The 14,457-nt window shown below is 40.0% G+C and overlaps 1 protein-coding gene across 6 annotated transcripts in view; it reads right to left on the bottom strand.

The window, feature by feature from the left end:
* lipeb (lipase, hormone-sensitive b) overlaps positions 1-14,457 on the bottom strand; it is a 32,146-nt gene that overhangs the window by 5,549 nt on the left and 12,140 nt on the right. For all 6 annotated transcript variants that reach the window (XM_008431263.3, XM_008431264.3, XM_017309647.2 and 3 more), the window contains 7 exons: positions 14,033-14,178; positions 13,514-13,699; positions 12,603-12,755; positions 8,327-8,471; positions 5,870-6,097; positions 4,160-4,360; positions 1,774-1,955 (listed from right to left, as the gene is read on the bottom strand). In XM_008431263.3, the coding sequence (XP_008429485.1) occupies positions 1,774-1,955; positions 4,160-4,360; positions 5,870-6,097; positions 8,327-8,471; positions 12,603-12,755; positions 13,514-13,699; positions 14,033-14,178 (1,241 nt within the window). The remainder of the gene's footprint in view (positions 1-1,773; positions 1,956-4,159; positions 4,361-5,869; positions 6,098-8,326; positions 8,472-12,602; positions 12,756-13,513; positions 13,700-14,032; positions 14,179-14,457) is intronic.

Consider the following 14,457-nt stretch of genomic DNA (forward strand, 5'->3'; position numbering starts at 1 on the left):
CTTTTTTTTTGCCAGAACTGTAACTAATCTCATCTCTCCAGAAGTGAGAAAAAAACGAACGAAACGGTGATTTTCAACCTATTTGAATTTCTTTGAAGGAATTTTATAGTAAACTCTTGTGAGAGAAAATGGCATTAGCCGAGTAGCCTCTCGAAAAAAAGGCATGGAAAGTTTTCTACATGTTCAGAAGTTTACACACTCTTTTAAAAAAGTGGTAACTTTCCTTTTAACCGTGGGCTATAATGGACTTCAATTTTGATGGTTCTTTTTCCACTGGGAATTTAGTTTTTAAAACAAGAATAGGTGCATAAGTTTTAATTTAAGTTTTTATTAAACTCAGGGTAATAAATTAAAATAGACTGTAATGTAACTATATGTCCCCATGAACACTTAGTTCAAAATGTTGACCCTAATAAATCAACTCTTTGAACTATTACTAAGTACTGTCATTTCAGCCAGCTCCATTGCCTTGATGATGTTTTTCTGCAACTTAGTAAAGTGTATTTTTCCAAATACCGTATTTTCCACACTATAAGGCGCACCTAAAAACCTCCAATTTCCTCTAAAGCCCACAGTGCGCCTTATAATCCGGTGCGCCTTATATATGGACCAATATTGAGCCACAACAGGTCTAGCATCTACGGTACGCAGCCGCCGACTTCATTTTCGCCTGTAGAAGAAGAAGCATGCGGTGCATGCTGGGATAGTTGTCAAAAACTGGTTTGTTAATAAAGTTTGGCTGACCTGTCTACCTACAGACCTGATAATCAGGTCATCTGCAGGTCATTTAGCATCACGTTCTCCACCAACATGCTGTGCGCGAACGGAGAAGAGTGACCATCATCCGGCCACGCCCCGGCCCAGGAAGGCTCTCCTCGCCGACCCGAGTCGGACTGTTTTGTTGACATTCTTTATGTCAACAAAGTAGTTTTAGATATTCATCTGGGGTGCTTCAAGCCGGAGGGGGGGTGGGGGGGGGGGGGAGAGAGACTGCGGCGGCAGCGTGTCGGTTGGTCTGTGTTACCCAGAAGGCAGTTGGGCACAATATTGCAACACCAACACCGTGAGTGAAACAATGACTGGGGCAGCCTATTATTTAAAGTACTCAGGGACCATTTCTTTGTTACACATCCACATTTGTAGAGTACGGAACAAATTGCCTCCCGTTCAATACGGGACGGGTGGCAACCGTAACTGTAGCGTCTATTCTATGTGCCTTATAATGCCTCATCTATGAAAAAGGTTTTAAAATAGGCCATTGATTGAAGGTGCGCCTTATAATCCGGTGCTCCTTATAGTGCGGAAAATACGGTATATTTAAGCTTGCCAGGATATTTTTGAAAACCGATGATGCAAGTAAAAAAAAAAAAAAGTTTTTGTTCATCATCAAAAATGTATGAAAATGTTTCTTGTATGGTCACTACCCACAGGAGGAAATAAAAAACAGTTCAAATTAATAATTAAATGAAACAAAATGAATGACATTCGTACCATGACCGACAATACATCTTTCAATTCCAAACATGCTTTATCTTTTCAAAAAGAGAAAATGAACGTCCAATTCTGATTACAATCAAGAGCAAAAGGACTTTTCTTCCCTTGTGAGGCGACTGCAGCCGTCACAAGTTATCAGCTGTGTGGCAGGCCTAATTCCCACTTCAATCCCCACCAACACGGCAGTGTTGTGTTGAGCAACATCCTATTGTTTAATGGCATTAAAATCGTCCAGAGAGCGAGCTAATCTCAACATAAGCAGGTTCCAGTGTGACATACAGCGTGCTCAGACATCAGCGGAGAACTCTGGGGGACAGGACTGCTGTGGGATTCCAAGTCCTGGCACGTCTTGCTCTTCACAGATAATTTTCTGCCGGGCAGCGGCGACGGCTCGTTGGGAACAGGCGGGTCGGCGTGAGGAGAGGAGATGGAAGCTGCAGAGACGCTTTTTCTCACTGTATCTGGGAAACGACAGCAGAGATGGAGGACGGATGTTACTTCACAAGGAAACTTTGTTTGGTTCGTGTTAAAACTTTACCACTGAACTTTTTGAGCGCGTCGAAAAAGTGTTCATCGTTAAACTTTTTCACATTTTGTCACATTACGACCACAAACTTCAGTTTAATTTATTGGAACTGTATGTGTTAGACCAAGATAAAGTGGTGCGTGACTGAAGTGGACGGAAAATGATTAATGGATTTTAACTTCATTTTTAAATACTTTGTAGATCCACTTTTTCCTTTTAATTACAGCTAGTTTTAGGTGGTTTATGTCTCCCAGTGTTTTTTTAAATTACTAAACTTTAAATTTTACCCCTTTCTCCTAGCAAAACTTGCACTGAAATCATTTGGGAACAATAATTTTCGTTCCACTCCGTAATTATGCTCCGCTTTGCATTGTCACAAAGCAATTTCAAGGAAAAAAACAACACACAACTCTGTCGTTGTCGGGTAACAAAAGACGCATCATATTTTTCAAGGCACTGAGGTAAATTCACATTGAATAAACAGCACTTGAAGGACACATAAAAAATTAAGCCAAGCAACTCAGAATACCTTATTTACTCCACTGTTTCTGATTCTCATGCGTTCTCTGTTTGACAGCCAACAGCTAGGGGCCCAGGATGCAAATTGAGGCGCATCAGGAAGAAGAGAGAGGAAGTGGGTGGAGGAAATCCAAAAAGAGCCGTCAGGGTGATATCATCTCCCCGCCCCGAGCTGTCATAACACCACCAGTGCCGTCACGCCTGGTCGCCTCGCAAAGGCCTACCCAATCTTCTATTTTAATAATGAACCACCTCAGCAGTATGATGGCCTTTTATTAATATGCCTCCACCTATGACACTCCCATTAGATTCGGCTTGCCAGCTGTACGACTGTCACCTAACTAAGGTGACACCAATAAAATTACATTTCCCCTTCAGATTTACAGCGGCTATAATTAAAAATTACTGTCAAGATACCAATATGAATGGAGCTACAGGATTATTACTCCACAGAGTGGATGAGGCCATAATTGGTTAGTAGGACGCTGAAGAACAGGGATCCACATCATTGACCTCCTCGATGGGAGATGTAAATAAACTCCGGCATAGTGATGCCGCTTAAAGGGACGGAATAAGGACGGAGGAAATATGGGATGTAAACAGCAAAACGCTTTGATTTTCATTTGCTGTGTGCAAGCAAACAACTAAACCTCAACCTGAATAAAAACGTCCCCTCTAAAGACAGCCACAATCACAGGGCCGCAGCATTTCCACACATTCATCATGTAAAAACCTCAGATATTTCTACACTCAACTTTCAAGAGCTCCAATTCCTTCCATATTTGTTTCAAAATACAAAACAATAAAGTTCATAGTGAATTTATGGCATACTTTTCTACAATAGCAAGGCTTTAAATATCTGAGCTTCAAAAAACAGAAAATGAAAGGAAAAGGCAGGTAGGACCAAAGGGAAGAATAAAAGGTGCAAGGATAAAAATAAAATGAAGGATAGGGTCAAGAAGAAGAGAATGCAAAACAAGGAACCAAGGGAGGGCAGTAGAGCAGAAGAAAGGAAAAAAGAGATTAAAGGACACAAAAGGAAATGAAGGCAGGCATTTAGCAGATCATTTATCATGATGAATTTCTTAGAGATACAAATCACACTTCTTTATATAACAGAGGTAATAAACAAACATTACAAAATTAGTGTCATTTGTGTGTATAGGCTATTATTCCTATGACACACACTGATGGTCATGCAGTTACCTAAAAAAATGTAATAAATAGTTCTCATCATCACAGTGATGATAAAAGTGATGATCCTGCAAAATATTGTGCTAAAACTTTAAATCCATATCAAACACCCCTATGATGAAATAAAGAGTAATGTGTGAAAATAGTTATTTTCTCTTTGTTCCATACATATCCAGACCTGGAAAATGTGAGGAATTTGAATCCACTTTTATTCAGACTGAACAGGAGTAACAATTTCTTCACGAGTTCCTAGTTTAGGTCCTAACAGTTGCTACTCAGACTAAATATTAAATGAATTGGAATCCTTTACTAAGCTGCTGCTAAACTACTATAATACTTTCACAACCCTCATTTAACTTTCAAATGTTTCACCCTTACTGCACACACACACACACACACACACACACACACACACACAGGACACACCGCTTGTCGATGTATCGAGGGTTGCTGGTGTCGTCTTGGCAGATGTGTTGGAGGAGGCTGATGCTCTGTTGGGATCCAGCAGAGATTGGATCCAGTTAGAGGCTCCCTGTTGGAAATCGCGCAGCAGCAGGGCCGTATCTCTCCTCACCAGGCTCAACGTGCTCACTTTTTCTACCTGCTTCTCGGTCTGCGGCTCATTACCTGGAGGAGAAGACGCCAGCAGAGAAGATGGCAAAGCAGCAATAACAGGAAACGCATGATCCAAGGAAGAAAAATCACTTTCCAAGGGGGGTTCGATGCTGCTACCAAATTACCGGCAGCAATTCATAGACGGTCACATCGGGAGGGGAAAAAAAAGAAAAAAAAAAGGGGGGGTTTTAAACAAAAGCAGAGGCGGCGCAGCACAGGCGATATGTCAACATTTTACCTTGTTTTCTGCTTTATACAGTTGTGTACAGTTTGCCACTGCTCTCAAATTTTAAAAGAGATCAAAATGGGATTAATGATATTATTCCAGTGCAACTGAAAAGAGCTGAACAGCTAGATATCATATCTTGCAGCTGCACAAAAAACGAGCATAAAATGTGTCCTTGGTAGGATATAAAATTTCTAGATAACATCGATTGCAAAGTTCACTTTGAGGAAATGATAACATACACATGCAAATGGAAGTTTTATGATAAAAATATCCTCTCATAAATAAAAAAAAAACAAAAACATAGCAGAACAAAGTGTCATCAAAAGATGAGAATAATCTTCTGTTGTTAATTTATATAGATTTTGTCACAAGTTGCATTTTTATAATATCAGCTGCACAATGACTTTATCAAATATTTCAAAAGCAACCCTTTTCACTATTCCAAGAGAAGTCATGTAAATTATTAATAATTTAAGTCACATCATTAGCAGCAGTTCATCTTGTGCTAAGGTTGAGGTTTATGGGATCCATAAAATTAAACAATTCAGGACATAACACCAAAAAACTTAGAGCAAAACCTTTCCAATACACTCATCAGCCACTTCATCATTAGCTACCACTGGCCAAATTTTCACTCTTAAATTGGAATGATGCAGTTGCAAAGTCGATGTTTTTCCAATCTGATATTGTTCAGCTAGTTTGTACGAACTACAGCTTCAGTTTCCTGAAGTTCCACCCGGTGAGGTCCATCAGCTTCTGCCTCGACATGCTGTACGCTCAGAGACTGCGTTGAAAGCAGTTTGTAACGAGTTGTTGTTTTAGCTGTAGTATCCTTTCGATCATCTTAAATCAGTCTGCTTACTCTGATCTGACACCAACAAGGCATTCTGAACCACAAAACCGCTGCTCTCAGGATATTTTCTCTTTCCGATTATGCAGCAGATCTGCAGTTTCTGTAACACTCACACCAACCTGTCTTGTAAAAAAAAAAAAAAAACATCCTATGTTCAATCCCTTCAATCCTCTCCATTCCACATTCTGATACTCAGTTTGAACTTTAACAAGTTGTCGTTTTCAACGCATCTAGACGGCTAATTGCAGTAAAATTCCTACCATGGGTTTGGCTCACTTGTAGTGGGTGGGTTAATAAGCAACTAAGGAGGTCAAAAAAAACAAAACAAAAAAAAAAGCAGCCAGTAAGTGTGGATACTTGCAATTCTCGACCTTTGAAAAAAAAAAAAAAATAAAGTCCTCAGTACCGCTCTTTAAGAAATAAATAAACACAATCCTACCTGCGTAGGCACTGAGACACCTGGAGAGCACGCTGAGCGGCAGCAGGGGATCCATAAGTGTAAGCAGACGGGAGGGTGACGCGTAGGCCGTCAGCAGGGTAGCTGGGTAGGCCGCCACCAGGCCATCTGGCATTCGCACGCCAAAGGCGGCGGCGCGCATCGACGTGGTCACACACAGGTTGCCCCCCGCGCTGTCACCGGCCAAACACACTCTCTCTCCGGTCCATCCTGTAAAGATTGAAATATTTATTCATGAAAAGGTGGGGAAAAAAAACTAAACTAAATGACTCAACCATCTTTGGAAGTGCCACACGATCTTCACCGAAAAACAAACGGATAATATGCGACTGCCAACGGGTGTCTCGTTGTTTGCCTAATTGCGGTGAGATTTTTCTGTTACAGGACAAACAGAAAACTCCATCAACATCACTGTTCAATAGACAGAGTGTGCTTCGGTTTTCAGGTACATAAGAAGGGTTCTGTCTGAATATTGAACGTCCACAAACTGCCGTACATTTTTCAGCAGCTAGCACAGAGAAGCTCACAGCACGGTCAAATTTTCAAGTGATAAATGAAGCCTTGTGGCAGAGACGAGCAGGTGAGGATGTACAGGTGCACTCAGACAGCTTCACACTGAAAAAAGATACAACTTTCATTTCCATTTTATGATTACTCATTTCTAAAAGAAAATAAATAAAAACATTTAGACAACTTCAGATCTGTGTCAATGTTGCGTGTTTAAAATTTAAGTTTCTATTTATTTGGAAGCGCACAATGAGGCCCATTAAAGCTGAATCCAAGTGCATTCTCATGAGAATCGTGTTGTAATGTACACATGTAAATAAATGTTATGTTCTAGTATTGTTAACAGTGTGTGCATGCACAGTGGATTCAGGGATTTGTCTGACAATTGTGCTTCATCTGTAATTACTCTGTTTTAAAGGCAGTGGAATCGTAAAATTCAGAACGTTTCCTTTCGACTCTGCAGAGCTCCAGAAAGTACATCTTTGTATTCACTGTATCCCCCTATCTGCCACTAACATTCCTGACTTTGTTTTCACTTTGACATGCTCCATCCACTAGGAAACCTAATACTGATCAAAGAGTGTAGCCTCTTAATTATGCTCAGTCTATTAAATCAAGGTCAGACAACTTTGCTTTAAAAGGCGTCTGAAGATCACTGGTGGAATTAAGGCTCATTCGAGTTCGATATTAAGCAACTGGGTACTTGTGTAAAAAGGGATACCTCTGGAATAAGATTAGAAAAGAAACAAGAGCAGATTTTGCATTTATGACATGAAGTGACCCAGACTGAAATGTGGAAACTTTAGAAATATCTAAAACCGCTTCCAAAGGATAAGTAAAGCAAGACTGAAGCTCAGCTAATAGGATTTTATACTAACAAATGTTGCTCCTTTCTTGACATATAAACATAGACTGACCATGTACGATATACAACCTACAGCTGCAAGACTTTAATATCAAAAGGCACAAGAAAAAAAATCGATTGCTCGTCAAATTACTGATCATCTTAAAATAGCTATTGTCTTTAAACCAGTATAAATCAGATGTAGGAAAACCTTTTTTTTAGAGAATGTCAGAGGCTCAGTGAATTAAGGTGAGCTTAATTCACTGAGCCTTGTCCTACTGAAGTTGACAAGTTAGCCATTACAGTTTCAAGTAAAAATTATCTTGCTTCCCATTTTCTGTTTTTTTTTTTTTTTTTTATTATTTATTTTATAAAATTGTTAAGTGGAAACTTTTAATCCAGTCCACTAAGTTTATCAAATGGGCTCAGTAGTAGGTTAAATTTGTTTATATCTTAACACTACATGCTGTCTCACAGTCTACATGTCTAGGTTTGTTTTAAGAGTAAAATCTTACATTTACATTGAAAAGGTTCACTCTGGCGTCGTGTTTGGACAGGTTTTGAATCGCAAAGGATGTACTTTATTGCCTACATTTTCCCAAGGACTCTCACTCATATTAATTGCTGTTTGGTAAAAGGGTCCAATTCATACAAGATAACTTGAAAATCTTTGATCATCTTTATGCAAACAAGTTCTCCTCTCAGGAGAATTTGAGTGTAGGAAAATGTGCCTAATAGTATAGGATTCTCAGTCAGCTTATCCCCTTGCCCCTCCTCCTTCTCTGTGTGACTGTAAATATTAAATCAAAAGTCCACTGGAGTAAAACGAGCGATCAGAGGGAACTGTATAACCCTGCCCAGAATGATGACATTTAGTCTATTTTGTTTTCTTTGACAGCATGACATCAGCGAAATACTGTGGTCAGCTGATTCTCAGCACAATGTGAGAAAATTAACCGAAAGGCGTCATCTAGCCTTTTAGCCAACTCGGGTAACTATGTTTGCCATTGTATGCTGCCTGTTCTAAAACAAAAACAAAAAAATTAATACGTGTGTAAATGTTGTAATTCTGTGTGTGATGTATGTACCAAGTAGATGGTGGTTTCTTAGAGCCCAGCAGTAGGCATAGAAACACTCTTCAAGTGCCCGTGGGAAAGGGGCTTCAGGGGCCAGAGAGTAATCCACCGACAGGATGGGAACACCAAGTTCCTGGGACCAGCTCTTCAAATAAGGCTGTGCAAAAAAGAAACACACAAAAAAAAGAAACATAAAAGCAGGGAGGGAGGTAAGACGTTATTAATAAAAGAGAAACAGTCTATTTGCCAAATTTATTGGAGTCTGCAGTGGTGGAGTGCAGCCAGCAATAAGACACAAGGATAAAATTAACATTAAGTGTCCCTCTGATCTCATTTATCTGCTTTTTGGCTTACAGAACAGACAAAACCGGAGCAAGAGGCGAGAGCTGCCCTCACAGTCTCCTCCATTAGCTTTTTTTTCTCCATACAATAATAAATGCAGCTACTTGTCCTACTTTTCAGTGTGAAGTAAGCCAAGATGGTGCTGTATATTTACAAGGATGTTCTATTAAAAAAGAAAAAGAAACGACTATAATGCTCAGTGCTTCTCTGTATGCCTGTTACAGTCAGGTTAAACGTTTATTGTACGTACACAGTGACCATGAAATGTGAGAATGGCTGTGGCCCCTTTTTCTCTGTTTAGCTTTAATACTTTTGAGTTGCTGTGACAGTGCTTTTAGTCAAAGTGAAACATCTTTACTCAACCCATCAGGGAAAAATGAAGGTGTGCGTGTGTGTGCATGTTTGAATGTCACACCACCAGCTTGTGATTTAGCATGAAAAATAAATAAATAAAAATAAAATAAAAACAGCAGTCAGCCTGGGTGTGTTTAAGCCTTAATCTGTCACACTAAATCTTGGATCACAGCAACAGAGAAGTGAGCGAGCTTGCAGAATGAGCACAGCTTTGATTTAGGCGATGTGTGAATCAGTGAAAGGTATTCTCCTAAGGTGAGCATAAACATTTGAGAACAACATTCCTTCACTGACTGGGAGTCTACAATGAGTTAGAACATGCAGCTGAGTGTGTGGCAAAGGTGTCAGTCAGGGGCAACACATCAGCTGCCTGCACAAAAAAAAAAAAAAAGAGAAAAAAAACCCGCTGTGCATGCACAACACATAGCCCAGTGGGCAGAGAAGAGATGAGTGTTCTTGTTGAGGTGGGATAGAGGCTGTTTAATTTTACATGACTTTGGAAACTCTTCACATATATATATACACTCTACTTGGGTTTCCGAAGAGGGAATTAATGAGAACTCCGACTCACTTTCAGACAGGCAAAGCTGTTAATCTGCAATCCTTTAATGCTGCTACCCAACACTTGATGCTCTGCATAAATTACAGACATCACATCTATTCTTGATCAGAACTTTAATGCACAATGAATCAACCACTGGCTCATTCTGCAACTGAGGTCGATCTCAAGTCTTTTTTCCTTTTTGTGTTTTTGGCTGGAGGACATAACATGGATGTTGGGAAGGATGCAAGGGAAAACATTTGGTTTTGATTCTCAGAGAAAAACTTTTTTTCCCTCCCCTTGGCTCCCCCTTTCGTGTTCTTCCATGAGGGATTCAGACAGCCAAGGAAGAAAAAATATATATATATGAAAAAAAGAGGGAAGCATCAGTGCCCAAATGTGACAAAGGATACAGAGTGAACAAAGAATTGTCTGAGATACTGGCAGGACTGCAGTCAAAAAGAAAAGAGTGAAGGACAGTCCGTCTTCCATTGCAGCCTGGGGTAATTCTTTCTTTCTTAATCCAACATGACAGCGCTCCGCACCCTCGCGATTGCTCCCTCTCATCCACAAGCTACCATGCAGCTGCAGACTAAGGATGCCCATGTCCTTTGCAATTTCACAGAGCCTTGTCTTGTAACAGCTGTAAGTAGCTAAATACCGCAAACAGTCACAGATGGCCATGTTGGCACAGGATAAACAGGATCAAACCATTGGTAACACAATTCTGTCTTTCATCAAGATGAGCTAAGCAAGTGATGCATGTGCTGCGCCTGTGGAGTTGCCGGTGTTAGAGCACACACTTTAACTAGAAAACAAGCTCATTAAAACAGATCCAGGTGGGGACGGGCTGGCTGTTGGATTTAAGGGATAGGTTGAAGTGTAAAAGTTTGACAGAATAATGTCGGGTTGTCCCAGCTCAGATCTCGTCGCTCCATCCACATGCTGCTCACACACACGTTCTGTAGCGAGACGTGCATCTCTGCCCCCACCGAGTGGCTCTTCTGACCTCAGAGCTCACTGATGTTGGAGAGGTTCAAAGAAGCAGAGCACAGTACGCGGAAGCATGCAGGATGTTCTGCAGCTTAAATTAGTGATGTATGGAGAATATGTCATCTCGTAAAGAAGCAGGACAGCTCAAGTTAAATGAAAGAGGAAGGTTCGCCGTTGTCTTGTTGACAGTAATGAAAAAAAAAAAAAAACTTTAGATTTTTTTTAAAGGGCTTTTACTTGGATATCAGAAAAAGATGTAGAAGTTTTTGTTTAGCTTTGTGCCTCAGTTGGTAGAGCGCACATGCACTGTGTGCCGTTGTCCTGGGCTCAATTACCAGTCTTAGATTTGCTGCACATCTTCGCTGTCTCTCCACCCCATTTACTCAATAAAGGCCACTAGTGTCAAAGAATCCATAGGAAAAATAAAAAAAACTTAATGGAGTACAGGGCAAAGTACAGAACTGCCTGTTCCCATCCGTTTACTGGCTCAAATAGTGTTCCTAAACCAGCGGTGTCTGAATCGAAGCTCGCAAACCATTTACAAGTCTCGGTACGATTTCATCCAACCAGCGACTGCAATTCAATTCAGGAAGTTGAGACAACTTTTATGAGTTTTTGGTAAAATCTTCAAATGGAATCTGTGCCAATCAAGATATGAATGATTTTTAACCATGTCACTTTTTTGTTTTTAATTCCACTGCAAGTAAGACCACAAACATCCAGTGACTGTTAGTCAAAAGCTGACATTAAACTCTGCTAAATGGAGAATTTTCAAAGAGAAGGATCCATATCCTGTTTTTGTTGAGAAGAGACAAAAACACATTTTTAAATTACTGGCCAAAAGCGAAAAGAGTTCATCATAAAATTTAAGAAACTCATATTCCTTTTTTTAATACAGACACACACAAAAAAAAAATCAGCATCATTATGTTTAATAAAAAAAAATTAAAACAATCTTTGGCCTCTAAATACTAGCTTTAAGATTTAGAACCTCGTCATCTAAACTTCTAACTCGATTGAAAGAAAGACAAACTCGGCTGTTTGGAAATATTGTCAGTTACCAGAAACATCCACTGTGACAGTGTGGAAACGAAGCGCCTCCCATAACGCCGCCTTGAAACTACAGCTAATAACTAAGAGCAGGATGTTTGCAAAACAGCAGATTGCAGGCTGGCTGTCAGATAACGTGACTAACCAGCAAATGTTATCCTGTTTAACTCCCAGCATTACTATGGAGCAGAGTGGTAAAAAGATGTTATATTTAGCACAATAGGCACTTCAAAATGACAAAATTGTACAGGTTCATTCTATATTCTGGCCTAAGTGTTCATATTGAAATCAAAATAAATTAAAACTGTGATGGCACAAGTGAAATTATTTTGATTTTTTTCTTGAGGTTATCAAACTGTGACAATCTGATACTGACCCATGCCTCGGATTGAGTCGTGAAGCCAGTAACAAAAGCACTAATATGCTGCACAGACAAAAGGGCAGCTCTGTGTGCACTTTGTCAGTAAAGAAAGCAAAGAGAGTGGTCAAACTCTCAATTAAGTTTTCATGGAATAATTACAACAACAATTAGCTTAACAGCTCATTACATGCAGCACTACTGACAGGGAAAGCAGAGTGGCAACCAATTGCCCCTCCGTTGTCAACTTGTATCTGTCTCTTTAATCATCTGGGGTTCGATACAATTAGTTTGAGTAAACACTATTGAAGGAATACAAAAGGTGAATTAGACTGGATGACTGCGCTAATGAAAGCTACTCAAATAGGGGAGAAAACAACACTAGAGTAGCTGGTCTGACAGTGAGGAATGTCTGTACCGTAATGTCTGCTATGTTTGCATATTACTTACGGTGCCTTTATTTGTTCTAATTATTATTACCAGATCAATGTGCCGTGCTAAAAATAATTCAATATTTAACAATTAAGTCATTTTGTCCTCCAAAACATTAGCTTAAAAACTAAAAAAATTAAGTAAAAATTATTTTGCCATTTGCTTTTGAACTGAGGAAAAAGGTGCTTTTTTAAATACATGCAGGAGCATCATTTCACCTCATGGGACTTTGAGGTCTGTGCCACAAAGCCTCCCCCATGGAAGTGGATGAGAAGGCAGGGAGAAGAAGGGAGGCGCTTGGTCTTCAACCCCAGGGACAGAGAAATAGCACCTCCCTCAGATCGAGACAGAGATAGCAGAGTCTCGCTGTCCTAGAAGGAAAGAGAAAGGCATTGGATTAAAAATCTAAATACAAGTTTTGGTTCCAAACGTTCCCATTCTCCCTTTATAATCTTTGCCACACACAAATAAACTGTATGCATGGTGTTATGTGCTGCAAACAGAGTCAAATGTCTGTGCTGATATTTTTGCAGCTGAAGTTAGCAAGCAGAGCTCCTCTGAGAGCTGGACAAGCTGGTGGTTCTGCAGCAGCTTGTTGCCAACGCGTCCTGCGCCAGCAGAACTGCACAATAATTCCTATTTATCAACAGGAACAAACAGCAGGGACTTCTACTGCTGTAGGCTTGGATTCTTACAGCATAAAAGAACACTGTTGTCTTTGTTGGAGCATTATCACTGGCTTAAGATGTTTGCCGTTAGAATTTCTGGTATATTACCAGAGAATAAAGAAAGAACAACATGCTGAAATGGAGACAGCCGGCCCCCGGAATACATTCTTGCTTCTGAGGCAGAAGCAAAAAGTTCAGTTAAAAAAATTAAGTGATAGAAAAATCAAGGAGGAAATTTGATCTACTAAGAAAAGCAGGACAAAACAAGAGTCAGATTCAGCCAATTTTGACGATTAACAGGGTGGTTAAAAAAAACAAACAAAAAAAAACAATAGAAGAAAAACAGCCATAAAAAGTTTTAAGATGCCTAGAAACTTTTACCAGGGTTTCTACTTAAAAAAAACAGAGCTAGTCTCTTTGCAGCCATGTTCATTGAAACTTGAAGTTACAAACGGGATTACCTGTCCTTCACGCAACTCATAAGAAATGAGTCTCATCTGAACAGGAGCGGGGCCGATGTGCGCAGAAGGTGGAGCTATCGTTACAGACGCTCTGTGGTTTGTGGCTAGAGGAAGGTCAAAGGGCACAGGAGGCACAGAAAGCGCTCTGTTCACCTTGACTTGAGTAGAGGTCATACTAGCAAGACTCTGGAGAATAAAAAAAAAAAAAAACACATAAATAAATGAATAGAAGACAGACAGGAGGTAGCAAAATCACCAAGGTAAAATGATTGGTCACTGGATGAATATATCATGAAAAACAAGATGAAAGGAATTTCTTCAATTATTACTACTGTTCTCTGGAATAAAACAAAAAAAGAAAAGACAGAAAGGTAATTTTCCTCAGAGAAGCATAGAATGTATAATATATGTGATGATAATTAAATTACAATGTCTCTCTGTGCAGTGAAATCACATATCACACATTACAAACGTCTTACAATGTGTCCACCTGCGTCGCAACAGGAGGACATTACCCACCGACAGGACCTCCGTCTCTGTGATGTTCCAGAAGGCCTTCCAGAAATGTACATCCAGGTTCTGAGTTATCCGTTCAAATTCTGCCCCCCTCAGCTCCGGGTCGATGGCATACTTGCCCGAAGTAAAGAAAGAGCTGGCTGCCACACCTGGGAAAAGGAAGATGGTGGACAAAGTGAGGAGGGGATGCATAGGAGGTTAATGTGAAGGTCAAAGCAGAAAAACAAACGAGAGTGTCTACGGAATATGAGTTAAAACAAAGGAAATAAAAATAAATAAAATAAATGTAACCAAAACACTGAAAAAAAATAAGGAGCAAGTTACCGATAATGAAGGTCAAATACAGGAGGAAAGCAAATGTAAATGTAACGAGGCCACAGCAAACATCAGACATAGAGACACAGCTGGAAAACTTGGGCCTCATTCAG

Source organism: Poecilia reticulata, chromosome 16, assembly GCF_904066995.2.
Source record: "Poecilia reticulata chromosome 16, P_reticulata-male-v2, whole genome shotgun sequence".
In the NCBI taxonomy this organism is placed as follows: domain Eukaryota; kingdom Metazoa; phylum Chordata; class Actinopteri; order Cyprinodontiformes; family Poeciliidae; genus Poecilia; species Poecilia reticulata.